Raw genomic sequence first — 21,508 nt, 5'->3', positions numbered from 1 at the left:
TGTGTGTGTGTGTGTGTGTGTGTGTGTGTGTGTGTGTGTGAGAGAGAGAGAGAGAGCGTGTGTGTTAGTGTGTGTGTGTGTGTGTGTGTGTGTGTGTGTGTGTGTGTTTGCCCTGTCATTGAGTTGACGACAGATCGGTCTGGATGAGGAAGCCTGCAGCTTTGCTGTCAATCAGAACCTCATCATAAACACACACACACACATCACTACCTGCAGACATCCACACACACACTAAAAAAGTCTAAGCAAAGCACTTGCTGCATACTATATAAATACTGCAGATGTGTTTAGATTTTTGAGTAGCGATGAAGTTCAGAATGCTAGATGAGGGTTTGTGTTTGGTGTCTAAACAGTCTAAACATCTATTACTCTCGCAATCATCCATTATGTTTCTATTGAACACATAAATGACCATTAAATTAATTAAATTATGAAACATTGATTACATCTGAAGCCCTGCATGTACCACAATAAATATCGCTTAAGGCTGACTCACAACACACACACACACAAACACACACACATTCACAGAGACATACGACACCCTTGGACCGAAGAGGAGGAACATTATGATAAGAGATAGAGAGAGAGAAGGAGGCTCTCATTTTGTTGTTTTCCTTCAGGAAAGCCAGCCGTGGGTCTTGAACACAGGCTGACAGGCTGGCGGAGGGTCCTGGTGAAGGACGAGCTTTGAGCGCGTCACAGACATGACGACTGTGTGTTTGCATGCAGGAGCACATGTGCAAATGTATTCAGACAAGTGAACTAAATCACTGGAGAGCAAGCAAAGTGTTTTAGTGTATTGCTATGTGGTTTCTAAGGTGTTCAGGGTGGTTGCTAGGGTGTTGCTAGGTGGTTGCAAGGGTATTATGGCCGGTTGTTGCTAAGGTATATATGTGACCCTGGAGCACAAAAGCAGTCTTAAGTCGCTGGGGTATATTTGTAGCAATAGCCAAAAATATGGGTCAAAATTATAGATTTTTCTTTTATGCCAAAAATCATTAGGATATTAAGTAAAGATCATGTTCCATAAAGATATTTTGTAAATTTCCTACCGTAAATCTATCAAAACTTAATTTTTGATTAGTAATATGCAGTGCTAAGGACTCAATTTGGACAACTTTAAAAGTGCGATTTTCTCAATATTTAGATTTGTTTTTTGCACCCTTTAATGGATTTGTTTCTTGCAAACACACAGTTTTTGTCTTCTTCACAAGATGTTAACTGATGGACTGGAGTGGTGTGGATTACTTGTGCATTATTGTGATGTTTTTATCAGCTGTTAGGAGTAGGACTCTCATTCTGACGGCACCCATTCACTGCAAAGGATCCATTGTTGATGAAGGATCCAAATCTGATGAAGAAACAAATTAATCTACATCTTGGATGGCCTGAGTAAATTTTCAGCTAATTTTCATTTTGGGGTGAACTATTCGTTGAAGTTATTTATCTATTTAGCTTATAACGCCTGCGAGAGAATCAGTGAATCAGTCCGATTTGTGAAGGAATCATTCAGGTCCGTTTTGTGAACTGGATCAACTAATTCACTGAACAGATCCCATTTAAAAGCGAGTCATTTGTTCCAGAGTTAGACAAATCTTTCATTAACTGAAATGAGAGCATATGTCAAGATCTTCACTGAAAGTTCATTTGGCTCCATTTCTCGTTCAAAGTTATCATATGACTTCAGATGAGGCATATGGGTGCTTTTGTGTCTGTGTGCCCATTCATTGCAAATGCATAGAAAATAGCGTCTAGTTCTATAGCTTTTCAGCAATGAAGTCTTCAGTGCAAGAAGGTCATCAAAGAAAGACATGTACTTTCAAATGCACTATCCCTTTAATTTACACCACTGCTAATGAACGTGTGACTTCTCGGTATGTCATTCTATCCTCCTCCAGTGGGACAACGAAAATAAAAGCAAAACAAAACTCAACAGATGGACATAATTGATGTGGCACAGGCAGAAGTCTCACTTTGAGATGCTCAGAGGGAATGTTTGGAGCGATGTGAGATCTGAGGTCATCCTAAGTGCAGCAGGAATGTCTCTGGTGTCTGCTGGGACGCTGCTGCCAGTTGTTCCTGTTTGCGGTCATGTGGCAGTCACGCATTACTAGCGAAGCATAGCTAAAGACAGGAGAGCAATGCCATCCACCGCAGATACAGCAGTACGCAGCTGTCGCGGACGCTTCTATGGTGGAGCGCTTTACAGTGTGAAGAAGCAGGAGTTGTGTTTTAGCAAAGAGGCTTAACCCTTATGAATGCATTTTCTGCTTGTTTCTCCATTACTGGAGGCATCATAAGCCCGTCACACACCCCCTGATCGCATTTCAGCACAGCTAAACTCCAATCCATGTGTTCTGCCTGGGCTTGTTTTTTCAGTGGTTTTCTTTATTTGTATGCCTTTGGGTGTCAGAGGTGACAGAAAAGAGGAAAAGAAGTGACGTGCATTTGATTTGTTTTTGCATTGTGCAATTTCCTGGATCATTCCTGTTCTGCGGCACCTATTAAACTCTGTAATGTTTACAGATATGCTTGTGTTGGAAGTATTAAGGAAGCTCTGTACTTCTTGTAAGCTCAAACTTGCTTGTAAGCTCACCTGGTACAGCATTACACTTCTGATGTAGAGCAATGTGAAACATGAGTAAAATGGCATGGTTGCTTCAGCACATGCATTTTTATATCACGTTTGCTTTTTTTTTTTAATTGGGTGTATTTAGGGCCAAGTTTAGTGTAGCTGATACGTTATTTTAAAACACAATAAAGCATTAACCTTTTAGTGCCACTTGCTGGACATTTAATTTCCAAACTGAAGCATAATATGCAACAGCCAAGGTATTAAAACATTGCCAGATTCACAATTATCTGTTTTGGATAAAACTGAGCTAATTTTTAGTGCCACTCACTGGACATTTCACTTCGAAAGTATCATGAAATACATGCAAGAAGCAACATTTATTTTGCAGAAATGTCACCACATGCACGTTTTTCTAATGATCTTGGGTTGATAAAGGTAGTGAAGAGGTGTTTTGTTCTCTCACATAGTATTAATTAAGGTTTAGAGTCATTTTTTATCTGAGCACTGAAATCCCATCCTACTTCAGTATTGTAATTGTTGCACAAAATTTGATGAGGTTTTAAACAGATAATTAAACTGTCACTCACCTTCAACTGTAATCTTTTTATGTGCGTTTTCATCTCATAAAATAAAATGAGATTTATGGGGAAACATGCTCAAACATTAGAGGAACCTCTATGATGAGATTAAAAGTGCTGTTTGCCCCCATAAAACCTACTTGATATTGACTTGATTTGACATTTCTCCTAGTATTTGCCAAAGTCTGTTGTGTGGTTTATCACTGTCTCAAATGAAAAAGGCTCCAAACTCAAGAGTCTGTTATTCTGGTAAACCAGAAGCGTTTTTACCAACACTCAACTGTAACTTTTTGCTGTAGCAAGTGATTCTCCTCTCAAGCCAGAATTAGAAATGCGAGGGTCCAAGTGCATCTGAAAGTCCTTGATGTGCAGGTGTTGCTGTGCCAGAGCACATGTTGGCATATTGCTCTCACTGCATTGTTCACACATGACAGGATCTCGTCTCAAGTGGTGGAATGAATGAATTGATCTGTGCGGCGTGTACGGGAGAGATTGAATCTATATCATAAATGGAAAGTTTAGCGGAGCGTGGTTTTTATACAAAGGACAAGAATCAGAAATAAAAGGTAAAATGTGGATTACTGATTGTAATACTTTCAATTATGAAACACACAGTTGCTGCTCTAAAATATGATTGGATGAGACACATGTGAAGATGTTTTAAAATGTTCAGTATATGCAGGGTTTTTGTTTTTTTTGCCTGTTTTCCATTATATAATCACTTTCTTTTGCTCATTAATTTTTATACAAAGCTTAGCATAAGCATGGAAACTTTTCATTTTATGATTTGTGAATGCCAGATATAATAAAATGCTTGCAGATTTATCTCTCTTTCTTGATGGATTTGAAATGTGTTTATAGCTCATTAGGTGTCTTTATGTGTCCAATAGCAGAGGTGGGACTGAAGCAGAGAACAATAGGACGCTGTGTTTAATGATATGCTTGGTGTTTTTCAGTTCATGGTGTGAAGACACAGAACTGCTGCTGTATATATTTAAACCAAACCTCTTCATTATATCAAAGCTATATGTGTGTCATTGTTTGTTTTTTTTTTAGCCCACATTGATACTGTAATTTACATATTTATCGCCTTATTTGAGCTTGTGTACAAGATACAAATGAAACAACACCTACAGTTTTTCTTTTCCTGCCTGTTTTTAACCACATGTCAGAGATACGTTCAGCTATACGAGGTTTATTCCAGCTGTTTGAACTACTTGGATCCATCCTGCAGCTCGAGTTTAAAAGGCTGTGGAAAAATGCATGCATTGTGGAATTCCCAGGGATTTGATTCTGTGTCACATACAATTTTTCCTTGTTTTCCATCATCGGTGGCCTTTGTTTTCCAGTGCAGTGTGGAAATGAAATTATCATGACGTTCAGTATCTGCGAAGCATGAGTTTCAGATTTAACATTTATAGCCTGTACCAACTGTATAGATTATTAAATGTAGATGTTTGTTTTTATAATAATAATGATTACAATAATTTTATTTTAAAGCTCCTTTCCCAATTTTATTTCTATTGAGAATGAATGCATTTTTTAAGTTGTAATCAAAGGAAATTATTATAATTCATTTTTTTATTGCACAAGATACTTAAAATTAAGCATAAAGACACGATGTCGTAGTGTTTCTAATTTGAACTTCTGTAGTAAAATCAATATTGGAGTCCATTCCTTAGATGTTTGGGTTAAATGCATATAGATGAAAATTAAACTATAAATTGAAGAACTGTGCTCTTATGCTGTGTTTAGCTCAAGAGAACAATAGAAAAGTCTCTGATAAATCATTGATTGTTCTAGTTTCTTGCATCCACTTTAAACCTGCCATCAATTCTCTTCTCTCCTTACTTTAAACTAAGAGAAAGACCGAGTCTTCACCAGCTATTTTGTATGCATTTAAATGAAGTCCATGAATAATGCACGTTTGAATTTGCATAATCGGGATGGGTGATTATAGATAAACCGTTTAGCTTGATGTCTTTTATCCTTTTGACAGTATTAAATATATATATACCTCATATTTGTGTATGTGGTCTGAAACCATTATTAAAACAAAATGCACACTGTTGCCAATAGATTCAAAATGTATCTGAATGAAACTTTGGTCATAGTACAGTTTTTTTATTAATTATAAAGGTCAGTCATTGTGTGGAAGAGCCTTTGAAGTACTAATGCATGATCTAATCAGTTTAGCATCAGATTTGCTCATTCCTAAATATTGTTGAAGAATATATAGAAAGTTTATATACATCTAATATCTTATTTTAGAATAAGTCTCTGCTTCAGTCATTGGAAACTCATTGATTGATTGACTAATTGACATGTCTTTTTCACAGAAAGTTGACTGGCATTCACCAAACATGTTCATTCAAACCGTTTCAGCGTTGCTCTTTTGTGCTGCTGTCACACATCATGGCTGGATTGATCTGTAAAGCAGCTTATCTCACCTCTCTAGACAACATGTGACCTCTCGTCTTTTGACGGCTGAATTTAAAGGCAGAATCATACAGAATGAATCATGTGACAGTAGAGATGCTGACCAGACTCTTAATTCCCATGCTATATCTGAAACTATTTCCAGCTTGCGGTAGGTTATGATGAAAGGCTGCCAAACATAACTTAATAATAAGATTAATTAAATATGTTTAACACCTTCAGAATGATGTAGCACATTTATCTAGTTTAACATAAAAGCTGTTTGAGTTTCATTGTGTGTGATTTTAATGGTGAGGTGGAGAAGTACACTTCAGCTCATGATAGAGATTTCATTTATTTATAAATCAAATCCAGATGGTAATCTACAGTCTTTGCATGGTGACAGTGAGCTTTGAATCTCTACTAGTGTTAAATTTTATGAACGAGTGAAACACAACCGATGTTATTGCTTTTTGATACATATGAGCTTTCAGGTGTAAAGTGTAATGAAATATGATTCAAAATATGAGATCAGGAGATTAATCGTCACTAAGTGTTTTAATTAGGGCTGTCAATTGAATAATTTTAATTGGATTAATTATATGATGTGCTGACTAATTAATCACGTTAATTACAGTTTATGGCATACATCAATATTTGCACAGAAAAGCAGCCAAAAAGTGTCTTTTAGAAGACAATATTGTCTTTTATTTCTGTATAATTGATGCTAATTGATAGTTGATCTTCAATCCATAGCAATCCATTTTGCAGCCCAGACTCATTGGAATACTTAAACATCTCTTAAACATATTTTATTAAATTATGCTGGCTTAAGTTCTGCTAGGAAGATATATTAAACCACAAACTCTTTTGAAGAAACTTGTCCCTGAATTCATTTTAGAGTTTTTATCTAAAGCAAAACTTTAAAACCCACCCCCCCTAAATTCTGTGTTTTTAATTTTGTTTTTCTGGATTCTGTGTTTTATGATTTAATACAAATCATCAAAAATAGTGTCTAATGAAATGAATTAATAAAACTTGCACACTTCCATCAGTCTTTAAAAATGTAATCAAATATAAATATAACAATTAAATGATAAAAGAACATTTTTATTTGATGTCAAATAAGATGTTGCACAAGAGAACTGTATGAATTAAAACATGAATGAAAAAATATTTTGGTTGTATGATATTCTTAAAAATAAGTACAGTATGTTATTAGTAGTACTTTGAGGAGTACATGTTTGTATACAATAGTGATATATTTCTGTCATAATTTCTTCAAGTTAAACCAGACTTTTATTTTGGCGGGTTTTCATGAAGAGCTTTCAGTTTTAGTTTCAATTTCGCTTTGTATTTGATGGTAGTTTTTCTCACAATAATGGTGAAAAGGTGAAGTTCATGTGTTCATGTCTTAATATTGAGACACAGACGCTGAAAACATTGCGTGTTTGATTTTGTATATCAGACGAAACAGCGCGCCATTCACAGAGACGTATTAGTTTATTAGCCACATGCGCTGACTGACTGTCTTCACGCTTATTTCTGCTCTGCGATTGGGTGTTAGATCTTGATATATCTTTGACATTATTGTGTGTGTTTGTAAATGTACCAGTTGTTTTTTGAGACGTTAATATAAGATGTTTGTTCTCCTCCGTTAGGTGTTCTCCAGCTTGCCGTGAGCAGAAGTGTCTCTCGTTCTGTGATGATGTCGTGGTACCATCAGCGTTTTGAGCGGAATTTCCGCAGTGTGTGGGAGCGGAGGGAACGCTGCGCCTCTAACAGCAGCTGCGGCGGCACCGTTAACGGCTGCATCTCCACGGATCTTAGGGTCAATTTTTCTGTCATCCATCATGAAAGCCCTGCAGCCGCCCCCACCAGCGTATCTCTACAAGCCATCTCTGATAAGGAAGAGCGGGGCTGCTTATTGATCTGTGTCAAGAAGAAACTCCTGCTACCTGCTTTCATATTGCAGACGGGCCGGAGCGGGGCGGGGGAAAGAATAAAGCAATCTTAGATTTACAGACGTCTACACTGGGGAAAGTCTGTGGTCAAAAGCAATATGCTTGTGCATCTTTCATTCCACGTACAAAGACGTCTTTGTGTGAAAAGATGGACGTTTTATTATTTAAAGTATCGGCATATTGGCTTCTCTCATTTTGTGATTTTATTGCGGGAGTTCAGCGGTGGCGTGAGCAGACAATAATTGAGTGTGTGCTCAAGTAATTTGCTTGCATATTAAGTTACGAATCTCACTGAGAAGATTGGCTTTGTGTCCTTTTCGTCTTGATCCTGTGAAAAGAGTCGCCGCTCTTGTGAGCCAGATATAAATACTGTCAAATGACTCAAAAGGGTCAATTTGTCACATTCAAACTCATTCAAATGCAGAAGTGTTGATGAAGCTACTTTTAAAATCTTCCTACAAGCTAATTACAATACAAGCTGATAAAATGAAGTTCAACTACACTCGGGCTTTTCTAGTTATGCTACAAGCTACTAATAAAGCCATTTAATGAAGCAGTATCTTGTTAAATAAATCACTGTTTATCAGACAATATCCTTTATATGGAGCTGTATCTTTTTAAAGTGACTTTATCAGACAGTATATTTTATTGTTACAATCAAAGAAACATTTATTTGCTTGTTTATTTACTTGTTTCATTTATTTTTCTTTAAAGTAATAAATATTACTTATTTAGTTTATTTAAAAAAAAAACAGTGAGGATCTCAAATATGGTGTCACGATTGTATTGATATATAATATCAAAACGCAAATTTACATTTATTCTTGTAATATAACTGAAAAGCTTTTTAAATAAGTCACTGTTTATCAGACAATAAAATGTAGTTTTACAATCAAATATTCATTTATTTGCTTTATTAATTTATTATTTATTTATTAATTTATTGTTTATTTATTTAAGTGTTCAATTATTTATTTATTGAAATAATTGCATTTGTTTGTTTATGTTAAAAACAATGAGGATCTCAAATATAGTGACGCTATTAGTATACCATTGATAAACTAATTATCATCAGTAAAACTTGAAAAAATGTACATTTATTCATGTAAATAAATAGAACTGTGAAGCAGTTTAATAGAGCTGTATCTTTTTAAAGAAGTCACTGTTTATCAGACTAAAATTTATTGTTATAATCAAAGAAGTATTTCATTTATTTTTATTTTTATTTTAAAAAACAGTGAGGCACTCAAATATAGTGACATGATTAATATACCATTGGTAAACGAATTATTAATCAATAAAACTATAAATATAACCGTAAATCTGTTTAACAGAGTGGCATGTTTTTTTTTTAAATAAGTCACTATATGAGATGATTTATTGTTACAAATTTATTTATTTATTTATAATTATGCTGTTATTTTTTTATTTAGTTAGATTATTTATTATTAAAAAAAAAATGAGGATCTCAAATATGGTTACAGTCATTGTACCATTGGTGTATATAGTAAATACTGTGTACCAACTAATTATCATCAATAAATCTAAATAATCATGTAAATAAAAAAATCTAACTGTAATTTAGGCTTTTTTCTAGTTTTATTGACTTTATATAATTCACAGATGGTATCTGTTCGAGCACGGTTTCTAATTTTTATTACCAATATGAAAACCATGATGAACGGTAACATCTAGCAAAATATGTTATTTCGTAATGTGATTTTAATTACTATCTCCCAGTTTCACAGACAAGGCTTAAGCCTAGTCCTAGACTAAAATGTAAATCTGAGCTGTTTCAACTGAAAGAAACTTGCACTGACTGATCTTAAAACGTCAGTGCCTTTGTTTTGTCTTAAGATGCACACCAGTAATACTTTTTTCTAAGACATGTTTATAAACATTACTTAAAGGTCCTAATTGAACTATAGCCTAATGCTAGCTTAGGCCTAAGCCCTGTCTATGAAACCGGGCCTATATGTTGTTATTTTAAACCATTTTCACACCTCATTCGTTTGGAGCCTTTGATTTGGACCCTGATGCATTTTCTCCGTTCGGTTCATGTAGGCTAAAAATTAACAGCGATGAACTGTCAACAGCATGTGCTGTGTATTTCTGCAGTCTGTATCTTATTCTGTCGAGGCTGCTGAATGTCATTGGAGTTTCCCAGCAGATGTAGAGTTACAGCGGGAACGTGACCGTACAAGTGCCATTTCCACCATCATTTCAGACACACTTTCATACTCTGCTCCCATTTCATTTCTTCCCCTAATCATGGCTGTCTTGTGTTTCTGGATGGCTCTCAAGACGCCCTGAAAGCTTATTGAGTATTTCAGCCGCTATCTGTAGCATGACCTCTTTCAACAGCTCCGCTCCACTGAAGGTTTCATTTTGTCAGTTAAGAGCTCTCTCATTTAGATTTAGTGAAACTGCATTATGCAAAACGGCCAGTCAGAACATGCCAAAACACGCAGGACTCTTGAACTCTGCAGTCGCTTACTGAGGGCAGACAAGAAAATGAAGAGCCTGCAAAGGAGATATTTTCTCATCGTTATGCGATCGTTTGAATTGCTCGTTATCATGCTTTTGTATTGTGCCACTTCATATTCATATTACAGATAATAACAACGGGTCTGCCACGCTGCTGTAAACAACTCATAAGTTGGCATAATTCTGCTCCATTTGGGCAGATTCAACAGTCAGATGAATTTCATTAGTCCTGCAGCATAATTGCATGATTAATTTGGCTAATTATTCCCATTTATTCTCTGATTAGACATAAAGGCCTGGTTTCATAGAGAGGGCTTAGGTTAAACCAGGATTCGGCAATAGGTCAATTAGGACATTTAAGTCGTTTTTTATAAACGTGCCTTAGAAAAAACATTACTGGTGTGCAGTAGTTTCTTTCAAAGTTTCTTTCAGTTGAAACAGCTCAGATTTACATTTTAGTCTGAGATTAGGCTTAAGCCTTGTCTGTGAAACCGGGGGAAAACTATTTGGAAGGCCTTGGTAAATTAAACCAGTGGTTTTGCTTTGATTCAGATTTTACTTTGGACATCAAGTGACATCAAACCTAGTTTTTATCACACAGAAGTCAACCAAATTGTCTAAAAAACAAACACTGAAATTGTTTTAACTTTGTCTACAAGGTGTTTATGGTTTTGTTGACTGTTTCTTTAAGGATATTAATATGTTGACATCTGTCTATTGTGACTAGGAGTTAGTCAAATAAACTCATAGAGCCGACAGTGGAAAATTTTATTAAATTAAAGTTTTTAAATTAAACCAAAAGCATGTATGTATAAATAAATAAATAAATAAATACACAAACCAAATTAAAACAGTTTTAGTGTTTGATTTTTACAGCATTTTGGTTCGTCTTTTGCAGTAAAAACCTGTTTGGACCACTTTATTTTATATATAACACATAAAATGTGTAACTAGAAATGAATATTATATAAATTGATACTAAATAATAAAAAATAAAATACAAATAAGTACATAATCAATTATAGGTATTCTTTATTTTAATAAAACAGATTAGACAGATATCAACATCTTTAAAAACTATCAACAAAACTACACAACAGTAAAATTAATGAATGAATACCACCTAGACAAAAGTCAAACGATTTCAATGTTTATTGAATTATTTATTTATTTTAGTTAGTTAGCTATTGAATTTTATTTCAGAGAATTTTGGTTTGTTTGTGCAAAAAAAAAAAAAAAAAAAAAAAAAAAAAAAAAAAAAAAAAAAAAAAAAAAAAAAAAAACCTGGTTTGGTGTGTGTGTGTGTGTGTGTGTGCCAGAATATATAAATGGAATATATAAATAAATATAAATATGAATAAAATGCAAATAAGTGAAGTATCAAGTATAGTTAATATAGCAAAATAAACAGACCTTTTCCCTTTATATTTCCCTGTTTTAGGCCATTTTCACACCTTGTTTGTTTGGAGCATTTGATTTGGACCCTGATGCAATTTCTCCAATTGACTTGTGTAGGTAAAAATGAACAGCGATGAAGTGGGACTCCCTCAACAGAAACATATGTGTTGTGTGTATAATGACCAATTTTGCCCATGGTTTGCTGCTTCAATTCAAAAATTCAGTTTGACTGAATTGATTTCAGAGGCATTTTCTGTTCGCTTGTGAATCTGACACAGTCTGAATTAAGCCAGACATCAGAGAACAGGACCGTTGACTTTGAGACCCGTGTATTTCTGCCTGTCATTCACAGATATAGCAGTGTCCCTCACAGGTCTGAGGAGCCGTGACCCTTTTAAGAGCCTCGTCTCCTTGCTGTTGAAAATCATCTGCAGCCGCACGCTCACAGAATTCATCTCAAGGTAAAGCCGCTCCAGCCTGAAGCTTTTTCAGCGGCCAAAGGCACAAACTGAAGGCCAAGAGTTCCTCCTTTGAACCATCAACACGAGAAAGACGTGGCGCTTGGGAAGCTTCTTTCCTCGGTTCCCATCAGCGGGAGACCACCGCAGATTCCCGTCTCTGAGGATGTTTTTAAAGACGCCGCAAGCCGTAAGGAATCGCAAACTTACTTCACAAAGCCACGGTCCTGACAAATGATGGATCATCGGTTGCTGGCGGCGTGGGAGCGAGCGCTTCTGCCGGGTGAGGAAGAGGCTTCTGTGTTGACAGCAGAGATAGGAATAGCAAATACGAGCATGACAGTGTGGATGCTCTATTTGGCTTTGTGAGAGGCGGAGAGCGATGCTGCCCAACGCCTGGTGGATTAGGATGGTGGAGGACAGCCATCCGCTCGAATGAAGACGTCTTATTTGACTGCGGGAAGTGATCCTGCGCACACACCACCGGATGGAGGATGAGCAGAAGCATGCTGTCTTTTGTTTGACAGGCCCTCGTACATTAACGAACACGTGCCATTTAAAGAGACCTCGCTCTGAAGAGACGTCTGAATTATCTGTGTCATCTGAAAGCGTCGCATGGTCCTATTTTCTACCTTTCCTTACCATTTTCTGGCTGTGTTTTGCTTTGTAACATCCACCTTTTACAATCCAGTTAATTCACAGGATAAAAATCAAACCAAGCCATGTCTTTTTTTGTTTTGTTTTATGTAAGGTATCATTTAAAAAATATATTTAAAAATAGTTTTTTTTTTTATTCAAAAGTTTAGGGTCTGTAATATATAATATTTTTGAAAGATAACCAAGGCTGCATTTATTTGATTAAAAAAAAAATGTTGATCTGTCCTGTTTTTGTTTACTGTAAAAAAAAAAAAGTATATATATTGTATATATAATATATAATTACATTTTTTTTTAAATTATTTTATATTTATTTTTTTAATATTTTTGTTTTATTTTATACCATTCAAAAGTTTGAACGAAAACTGTTTTCTATTTGATATATTTTAAAATGTAAAAATGTAAAATGAGAGTCAAAGCTGAGTTTTCAGCATCATTACTCCAGTCTTCAGTGTCCTTCAGAATCAATCTAATATTCTGATTTGCAGCTCAAGAAATATTTCTGATTATTATCAATGTTCAAAACAGTTGTGCTGCTTCGCATTTTTGTGGAAACCGTGATACATTTTATTTTTCAGAATTATTTGTTGAATAGAAAGTTCTAAAGAACAGGATTTATTTGAAATATAATTTTTTAAAATAACATTATAAATGTCTTTGCTGTCACTTTTGATAAATTTAATGCATCCTTACTGAATAAAAATATAAATTTCTTTCAAAAAAAGAATTGTACACTCTAAAAAATGCTGGGTTGTTTCCACCCAACTTTGGGTCAATTGACCCAAAGTTGGGTTGAAACAACCCAGCATTTTTTAGAGTGTCAACTATTGAATGATAGCATAATATGAATATTTACTGTTACAGATTTCATAGAAATCGTCTGTGCTTTCGTTTGCAGGAAATACATGTGCATGTGCATGTACATGTGCAACTGCTTTACATGAGTACCGTATGTTTCATACTGTATAGTCAGTTTTTGCAAAGAACTGAAATGGTCAGTTTTATTTTGTGCATCTGCTTTAATTTTGATCATGCACTCTGAACTTCTGACCTTGAAAGTGAGATGCGGCGTGCATAGCATTTCCTCATGGATGCTCTTCATGCATAAACCCATACAGAAATGGAAGTATTTTAGTAAGTCAGCTAAAATGAGCTAGAAATGTAATATTTGTCATTTCGCTGCGCCTGCAGGCACACAGAAAGCGCGCTTGAATGCATGCAGTACGGCTGCAGATGAGTTAATGTGAACTCCACAGCTTTGCTATCATAATTCCACTTGCTCTCCTGGTGCACTTTGAAAACTTCAGCAGGTCACTTTCACTAAACGAAGCACCTACTTCGTGGGGGTATGAACGTGTGGCTCCTGCCCAAGGGACAGAGCGGAAAAGCTGTTTCTGGACTCCAGCTAATATTCTGGAGTTGTCTGTCTGCATAATGTTGTCTGCATTTAAATTGCTAAGAGGTGTGTGTTACGCCACAGGTTTTTGACGTGGCACACCAGGGAAATTATAATTGGAAATGGCTTTATTTTTCCGCAGGTAACGTTTTGTCCACGGCTCTTTTGGACTCGATTAGCCGCTGGCTGTTGACCACGTCTTCAGCGACTGGTGAAGTGGGTCAAATGTGTCATTTTGGGGTTAACATGTAAGGGATTACATGCAGTCAGCTGCTCACAGAATAAACTCTGGTTTGCCGTTGAAGAGTCTTGTAACCCTGAAATCGTCCCGCTGGGGTTTTGGTGGATGATTCTGTCAGTGTTATTAGGAGGTAAATGATGTGGTTTTATTTTCTGCTGTCTTCCTCATAGTGCTCAGTAAATAAGTATAAGCCATAATACCATAAAAGGGGATAAATCTTTATGTGTGTCACTGCAGATATTTCAAACCGTTTATAAACACAAATTGGAGACTTGATGTGGATTTATGGATTTATCTAAAAAACAATGTCTGTATATCACCCCGAAATCAATAGGAAAAATATGAAAATGTATTTGATGTAGATTTGCAGATGTTCCCCCAAAATGTTTTTAAAGTAATGTTGTAATATTTCAAAAGGACTTGTTTATTAATTAAAGCTAAAAAAAAGTGCAGATGTTAATTTTTTTTTTTATGTTTCAAAAATATTTTATTTCAGATAGAAAGTGCAGATTTTTCATCAAAATTGGTTTTAAAATAATGTTGTAATATTTCTAATGTTTTTGTTTATTTATTTCAGCTACAAATTGTAGATGTTCCTCCAAAAACTGGCATTAAAAAATAATGTTGTAATGTTTCAAAAGTATTTTTTTATTTCAGCTAAAAGTGTAGATGTGTACCCCAAAATTGGTTTAGAAATAATGTTGTATTATTTCAAAAGTATTTTAATAATTTTAGATAAAGAGTGCTGATTTTCCACCAAAATTGGCTTAAAAGTAATGTTGTAATATTTCTGAAGATTTTATTTATTTCAACTAAAAATGCAGCTGTTCTATCAAAAAATGGTTTAAAAATAATGTCGTAATGCTCCAAAAATATGTATTTCAACTAAAAAGTGCTGATGTTCCCACAAAATTGGCTAAAAAATAATGTTGTAATGTTTCTGAAGTATTCGTTCATTTATTCAGCTTGAGTGTAGATGTTACCCAAAAATTGACTTGACTAAAAATATGTAATATTTTATTTTATTTTATATTTCAAATGCTCCAGTTTTTCTCTCATCACTCTGACTCGTCATGAGAGTCAACAGTGCTGTCCGAATGTAAGGAGAAAATAGACTTGACATATTTCAGCTCCATGATGTTATATTTATTCAGCATTCTCACATGGAATATTCCAGATACAACTTTTGACAAGTTTTAGTGAATGCAGGTGAATTTCGTTACTGTCAGCGATATGAACATGCATCTCTATTCTGAGGTGAAGCAGGCGATTGGGAAGTTTCAGATTTCTGCTCTTTCCACATGCTTGAATCATTTTTTAATGACGTTCACATGAAGCATGACGAGGTCCTGCCCAGTCCTGTAGCTTACAAAGAATACTTCAGTATTAATATATTAACACCGCATCGTGTGGCCGTTAATAAATAAGTATTCTTTGCGCGTTACAGTGGTCTGCAGACCGTTTCTTTTTTCTTTGTTCTTTCATCTCGAGCGCACCTGCTCTGAACCGTTTGAGTGTGTGAGGCTCTCTATGTTTGCTTCTTAGCAATGCTTTAGACTTTTGTATTCAGATGATAGAACGATGTGCAGACTAGCACTGAATTCCACTGAAAGATTCCTACAGAATGAGAACGTCTGTCATTCATAACATTTTAAGTCCTTGCATTTTTGTGTATTTGTTTTTCTCGTTATAATTGCGTTTTGAAATGCTGGTTAAGCAAAAGGTCAAATTAAAAATGTGAAACTGCAACTGTAACGGACGAAAAAATGTATCTCTGCACTGTCAGACATGTGAAGTATGTAACAGACTTGTGTGTGCTCTTTATGACTGCTTACAGTTTGACGCGATTTTGCTCATTTTGTTAGGTGAACTTTAGATGAAATTTGAAACATTTTAGCAACAGCACGCTGGGATGAGGAATGTGTGTGATTCAGTCTTCCTCTGTAGATGGAATGTCTAAATACATTTTTCACATTTAAAGACATGTTTTTTTCAGGCTTGGCAATGAAAAATGCATTGACAAACTCAACGCCCACACTTGACGCTTAAGAGGGATCTTTTTATGTTTTCTTCTTTTTATTTACAGTTTTGAAATGCATATGAAATAAAAGCAGCATAAAATCAAGAAGACGTTTAGGACTTGTCTTCAGTTACTTATTTTTCTCCTCTTCGACTTGCTTATGAAACAGCGAGTTCTGACAGCGGCATAATAAGATCCATCTTTTGCAGACACAAAAGATGAATATGAATAAAAGGCTTTGTTCCAGAAAAACAAACTGAGATTTTTTTGCTGTCTTTGGCACACAGAAATATTGTGCAAACCAGTCAGTTTTTAACTACAATGACATACTGTACGAGTTGTCCCATTTTGGTAAATAAAATTGACAAAAGTGATTTTGTATACACACAAAGCATATTAAGTGCAGGTAAAATGCATAATGTTTTAAATAACTTTTGTGAAAATAAAATGTTGGCAACGTAACAGATATATTTATGTAAAGATGAAAAAACATACTTATTCTGACCTGTATTTATTAAAATATATAATAGAATAATTATTTTAAATGATTGAATACTTTTCGAGAGAGAGATAGATAGATAGATAGATAGATAGATAGATATGTGTGTTTTTAATGCATTCTTGCCTGTGAAGGATCCATTTTATGTTTCAAGCCCCAATTTCTTGTTTTAATGAAATTGTGTTTGTCTAACCATTTAATGGGATCTTTAATAAAATCGAATTGTTCAATTCATTATTGCGAGCAAAATTACATTCAGAAAATATCATATTAGCCAGATTAATTAATCAGCCAATATATGGCCAGTTAGCTTCTTGAGTCTTGAGTGTCTGTTTTCTAATTGAATTTTTATTCTGTAAATATTGAGAAAAGTAATTGTTCATATAATAATACATACTTTCATTAAACAGTGGCATGGAAATTGTTAATGTTTTTGGTCAACAAAGTCAATGCTTTGGGCTGAGCATCATACTGTAGATCGACTACATGTTAATATGTTTAAGAAAAATGACATATTGTGAATGTCGAAGTAGTTTCTACAGAAGAATGAGGTTTACATATCCATTTCCATTCGATTTTAGTTCCTATTTTCAGCGAAGTGATTAAAAGTCCCCCTCTATCCCGCAAAACTTCTTTCCTGCCCTTTGATTTACAGTCAATGCGAGGCAGATAAGAATTAATTAGTAAAATGTTCTCTATATAGATCTCACTTTCTCGCACCCAGTCAAATTGCTGGGGGCCGACCTTGGATTTTCCTGCATTATTGATGGCTCTAATCTAGAACAGCGGCGTAATTAAAAGAGCGAATGGAATGGAATATTAACAAAGCAAAATGATGTAGCAGTGTCTGGCAAATGGGCTGTAATTGGAAGCGTAGATGGTAATTAAAGGCTGGTCTGTTTACTCGAGACGTTCCTCTCGTTGAAACAGGTCTCTGGGCACCCGTCGGCAGACGCGCAGACTCAGGGCCAGGTCCTGGCTAATAGCATCCGGTGGGGACAAACACCCATTAACCAGTCCACGCCCTGGGACACGGATGAGCCGCCCGCAAAACAGATGAGGGAGAAAGATATGACAGGTAAAGAGCTGAAAGCAAAGCCCACAGCGTTGTGATAACACCTCTTGTACGTTATCTTCTCTTGCATGCATGGATTGATTGATTGCTCGAAGTGGCTTCAAATTAGGCATGGGCGATATGGGAAAAATATCATATATCGATTTTTTTCAGACAGGAACATGATTTACAATCTTATCACAATTCTTTTTCATGTTGGATTTTAAGACTATTTTGCAAGTTACTGAGCAGTACATGCAAACTAATTTCAGTGTTGAAAAATATATCCCTGCAAGATAACGAAACATGAAAGAAAAATGAATGAAAGGCCATTTAAGCCAAAGTAGGGGTGGGAGATATGACCAGGTTAATTTATTTCATTTTACTTCATTATTTATCTTTGTTATTAAACTATTTATAACTAATATTTTTTATAATTGTTATTCAAATATGTGACCCTGGACCACAAAACCAGTCTTAAGTCGCTTTTTTTAGCAATAGGCAAAAAAACATTGTATGGGTCAAAATTATCGATTTTTCTTTTATGCCAAAAATCATTAGGATATTAAGTAAAGATCATGTTCCATGAAGATATTTTGTAAATTTCCTACCGTAAATATATCAAAACTTAATTTTTGATTAGTAATATGCATTGCTAAGAACTTCATTTGGACAAATTTAAAGGCGATTTTCTCAGTATTTAGATTTTTTTTGCACCCTCAGATTCCAGATTTTCAAATAGTTGTATCTCTGCCAAATATTGTCCTATCCTTTATTCAGCTTTCAGATGATGTATAAATCTAAATTTAAAAAAATTGACCCTTATGACTGGTTTTGTGGTCCAGGGTCACATATAAACAAAGATACAAACAATAAGACAAATACGGTATTAGAAAGATAACTGGTTGCACTGGTCAATTTTGAGATTTTTTGGGGCTTTTTGGCTTTTCAAAAACATGTTGTGTCAGACTAGTGTAAAGAAAACATCCAAAATACACATTTAAAAGTTTATTTTATTGCACTTTGTGTATTTGCATCTGTAAAGGTCATTTTCTCAAAATAAGTTTTTCATTGGAAAAAAAACGGTTTTTTTTTTTTTCACTTACATACACCAAACTTTACAGTTTTATTCCTATCTATATGTTGATAGTTTTTATAGAGGGTTTTGTTCATATATCATTTGCCTCATTTTATACATTTTATTCCTAAAAACATGGTGAAAATTTATTTTTCCTGGCTTTCAACAGTATTTTCTTGATTTATGGGGTGATAAAAAAATATATCCAGAATCCCCTCTGTAAAAACCTTTAACTTTAATAAGTCAAATGAAACAAGCTTTTTAAATTCAATTTTGAACCTGGTTTATCCAATGTTCAGATTCATTTTCTGGAAGTGTATTCAAATTAGTGCATATTTAATTACATAATGCCTTATTTGCATATTTAACCGTAACAGTTCAGAAAACTTAAACAAAAAAAAACTTGTGCAATTCTTAGTATAATCAATCAACTGAACAAGTATGGTGAAGTCCATTAGTCTGTTTTTTTTACCCATTCACCTGCAAACGCATGCAGATAATAAACTACATTGTCACGTGAATGTAACTGTGATACAGATGATAATCAGACGCTATATTAATGCAAAAACAGCCATAGATCTGCAACTGATACTACTGATGATCTCTCTGTAAAGGCAGATCGTGGAGATGTTTTATTAGTTCACAATCTAATATCATCATATCACGCTTCTACTTTAAATGCATGTTGTTTCAGTCTCTGCAGCTCCTCTATGGCCGCCGCAAGTCACTGCCGCCGTCAGCCAGGCTGGACTCTTGGCGCACACATACGCTCTGCCGCAGCCACCAGCTTACAGCCAGGGCGCGACTGTCCAAGCACCCATCGTCGGTGTGACCCCGGCGCTCCAAACCCCCCATCCACAATTACCCACACACTACCAGCTCCCACAGCAGCCTTCACAGCCAATGACCAACATGGTCCTCAACGTCCAGAGCCAATCCCTCGCCGTCGGCGGCCTGCCTCCAATGCCCAGCGTCTGCCAGGTCGCCCATCCCGTCCACACGGTGGTGGGCAATGGCCACTTGATGCATACCATGGTGCAATCCGCCACCATGAGCTCCTCGGCGCCGCTGACGAACGGCCAGCAGGAAAGCACCAACAACGGCCTGCAGATGCTAAGAACGGTCGGATTGGGGAAATACGAATTCACGGACCCCTGGCATCCCAAAGGTAAATTCTATTTCAGCCACAAATCATTTTAGAAAGTTTTCCCAGCCGTTATAATGTTTTGTTGCGCTCCTCCAGTTTCCGAAAGAATCCCTCTCTATCTTCGACCTGCACAACTTGATGATATATTTATTACTTCCCAGCCTTTCACTTTCAATAAAACCCCGCATTCATCAACACTCACAAGACGAGACGAGTTGGGGTGGATTGCCTTTCTTTTCCTTTTGTTTTTCTTTCCTACCCAACCAGCGGAAGTTCCTAATGATTTTATGAATTAGCTTCTCTGATATTCGCCAGCTTCCAGGAACTATTGTGAAGATCAGATAGATTTATGGGGCAGTGGATGCTTCTACAAAATTGTTGGTGGGTCTGAAATGGCAGAAATAATTTCCATATAAATGGAAACCTTATGTAAATATAGTGTAAATGAATTTCAGTTCATATATCAACACAGTCGGGACAGGCAAGTTTAATGTACCATAGCTAATTTCTTAGGAATGATTTATTAGGGGAAATAAACTTGTGGCGTTTGATGTAACTTGAGTAAGTCTCAACTTTTCCCGTTCTGTTTTTTGGACTCATTTTTTATATATTTTTATCCATATAAAAATGGAATAAGATTATTCAAAAGAAACCAGTATATCGTTATTGTGTGATATTATGCCCTAAAGCTCTCAAATCACCTTGATTTTCTAGCCAGCTACAGGCAGAAATCTATTTTTCTATCTCCCTGTATTGAATGTCATGTTGAATCGTGTGAGGTATTAATCTTCTGAAGAGAACATAAGGCGAATTTGCTGCCCATTTATCTGCTTGTAATTGCTTCTGGGGATGATGAGAAATCAGGTGCTCATTGTTCGTTGAATATTGACAGTTAACACTGAAATTTACAGATTAATAAGAACTGGACATTAGCAAGTACTCGTTCATGTCAACAGAAATGGCATCTCAGCCCATTTTAGTTTCATTGGTTTGTGAAAAGGTGGTGTTTCGTACTAGAATCGGACCAAAATGTGAGTTTGCTTTAAAGAAAGCTGAAGAACTTTAAGCTAGAGTTAAGCTAGAACAGCTGTTTTATGAGATGTTAATGGGTTCAGGTCATCATTTTGAGAAGATAGCATCAGAAAAACCGGCTTTTGCATATAGAAAGATGTTCGATTAACAAAAAATTGGTGTAAGATTGACGTTGGTGGGTTTTGGTCATATTTTTATGATAGCTTCCGAAAAACTGGCTTTTGCATGTAGAAAGGTGTTCGAATAACTAAAACTAAAATAAAATAAAGTTGGTGTAATATTGATGTTAGTGGGTTTAGGTCATAATTTTGAGAAGATAGCATCAGAAAATCTGCCTTTTGCATGAAGAAAGGTGTTCGATTAACTAAAAAAATGGTCTATGATTTACACTCAGAAATTGCTAGCAAATTTCGCAAATAATTACAAAGAAGTGGCAAGCAACGCATTGAATTAAATATTAATTTTTGAAGTAAAGATTTGAATAATAACTAATATATATATAT

At 35.4% G+C, this 21,508-nt stretch overlaps 1 protein-coding gene across 1 annotated transcript in view; it reads left to right on the top strand.

Moving 5' to 3' along the window:
- The window catches only part of LOC107663124 (kelch-like protein 29), a 133,933-nt gene that overhangs the window by 19,303 nt on the left and 93,122 nt on the right, over positions 1–21,508 (top strand). The window contains exons 2-7 of the mRNA XM_016453284.1: positions 7,236–7,553; positions 11,776–11,884; positions 12,016–12,071; positions 14,077–14,150; positions 17,625–17,772; positions 19,530–19,994. Of these exons, the coding sequence (XP_016308770.1) occupies positions 7,280–7,553; positions 11,776–11,884; positions 12,016–12,071; positions 14,077–14,150; positions 17,625–17,772; positions 19,530–19,994 (1,126 nt within the window). The 5' untranslated portion in view covers positions 7,236–7,279. The remainder of the gene's footprint in view (positions 1–7,235; positions 7,554–11,775; positions 11,885–12,015; positions 12,072–14,076; positions 14,151–17,624; positions 17,773–19,529; positions 19,995–21,508) is intronic.

Source organism: Sinocyclocheilus anshuiensis, unplaced genomic scaffold (genome assembly GCF_001515605.1).
Source record: "Sinocyclocheilus anshuiensis isolate Anshui unplaced genomic scaffold, SAMN03320099.WGS_v1.1 scaffold767, whole genome shotgun sequence".
Classification (NCBI taxonomy): Eukaryota; Metazoa; Chordata; class Actinopteri; order Cypriniformes; family Cyprinidae; genus Sinocyclocheilus; species Sinocyclocheilus anshuiensis.
This window is presented reverse-complemented; position numbering and strand designations above follow the sequence as displayed.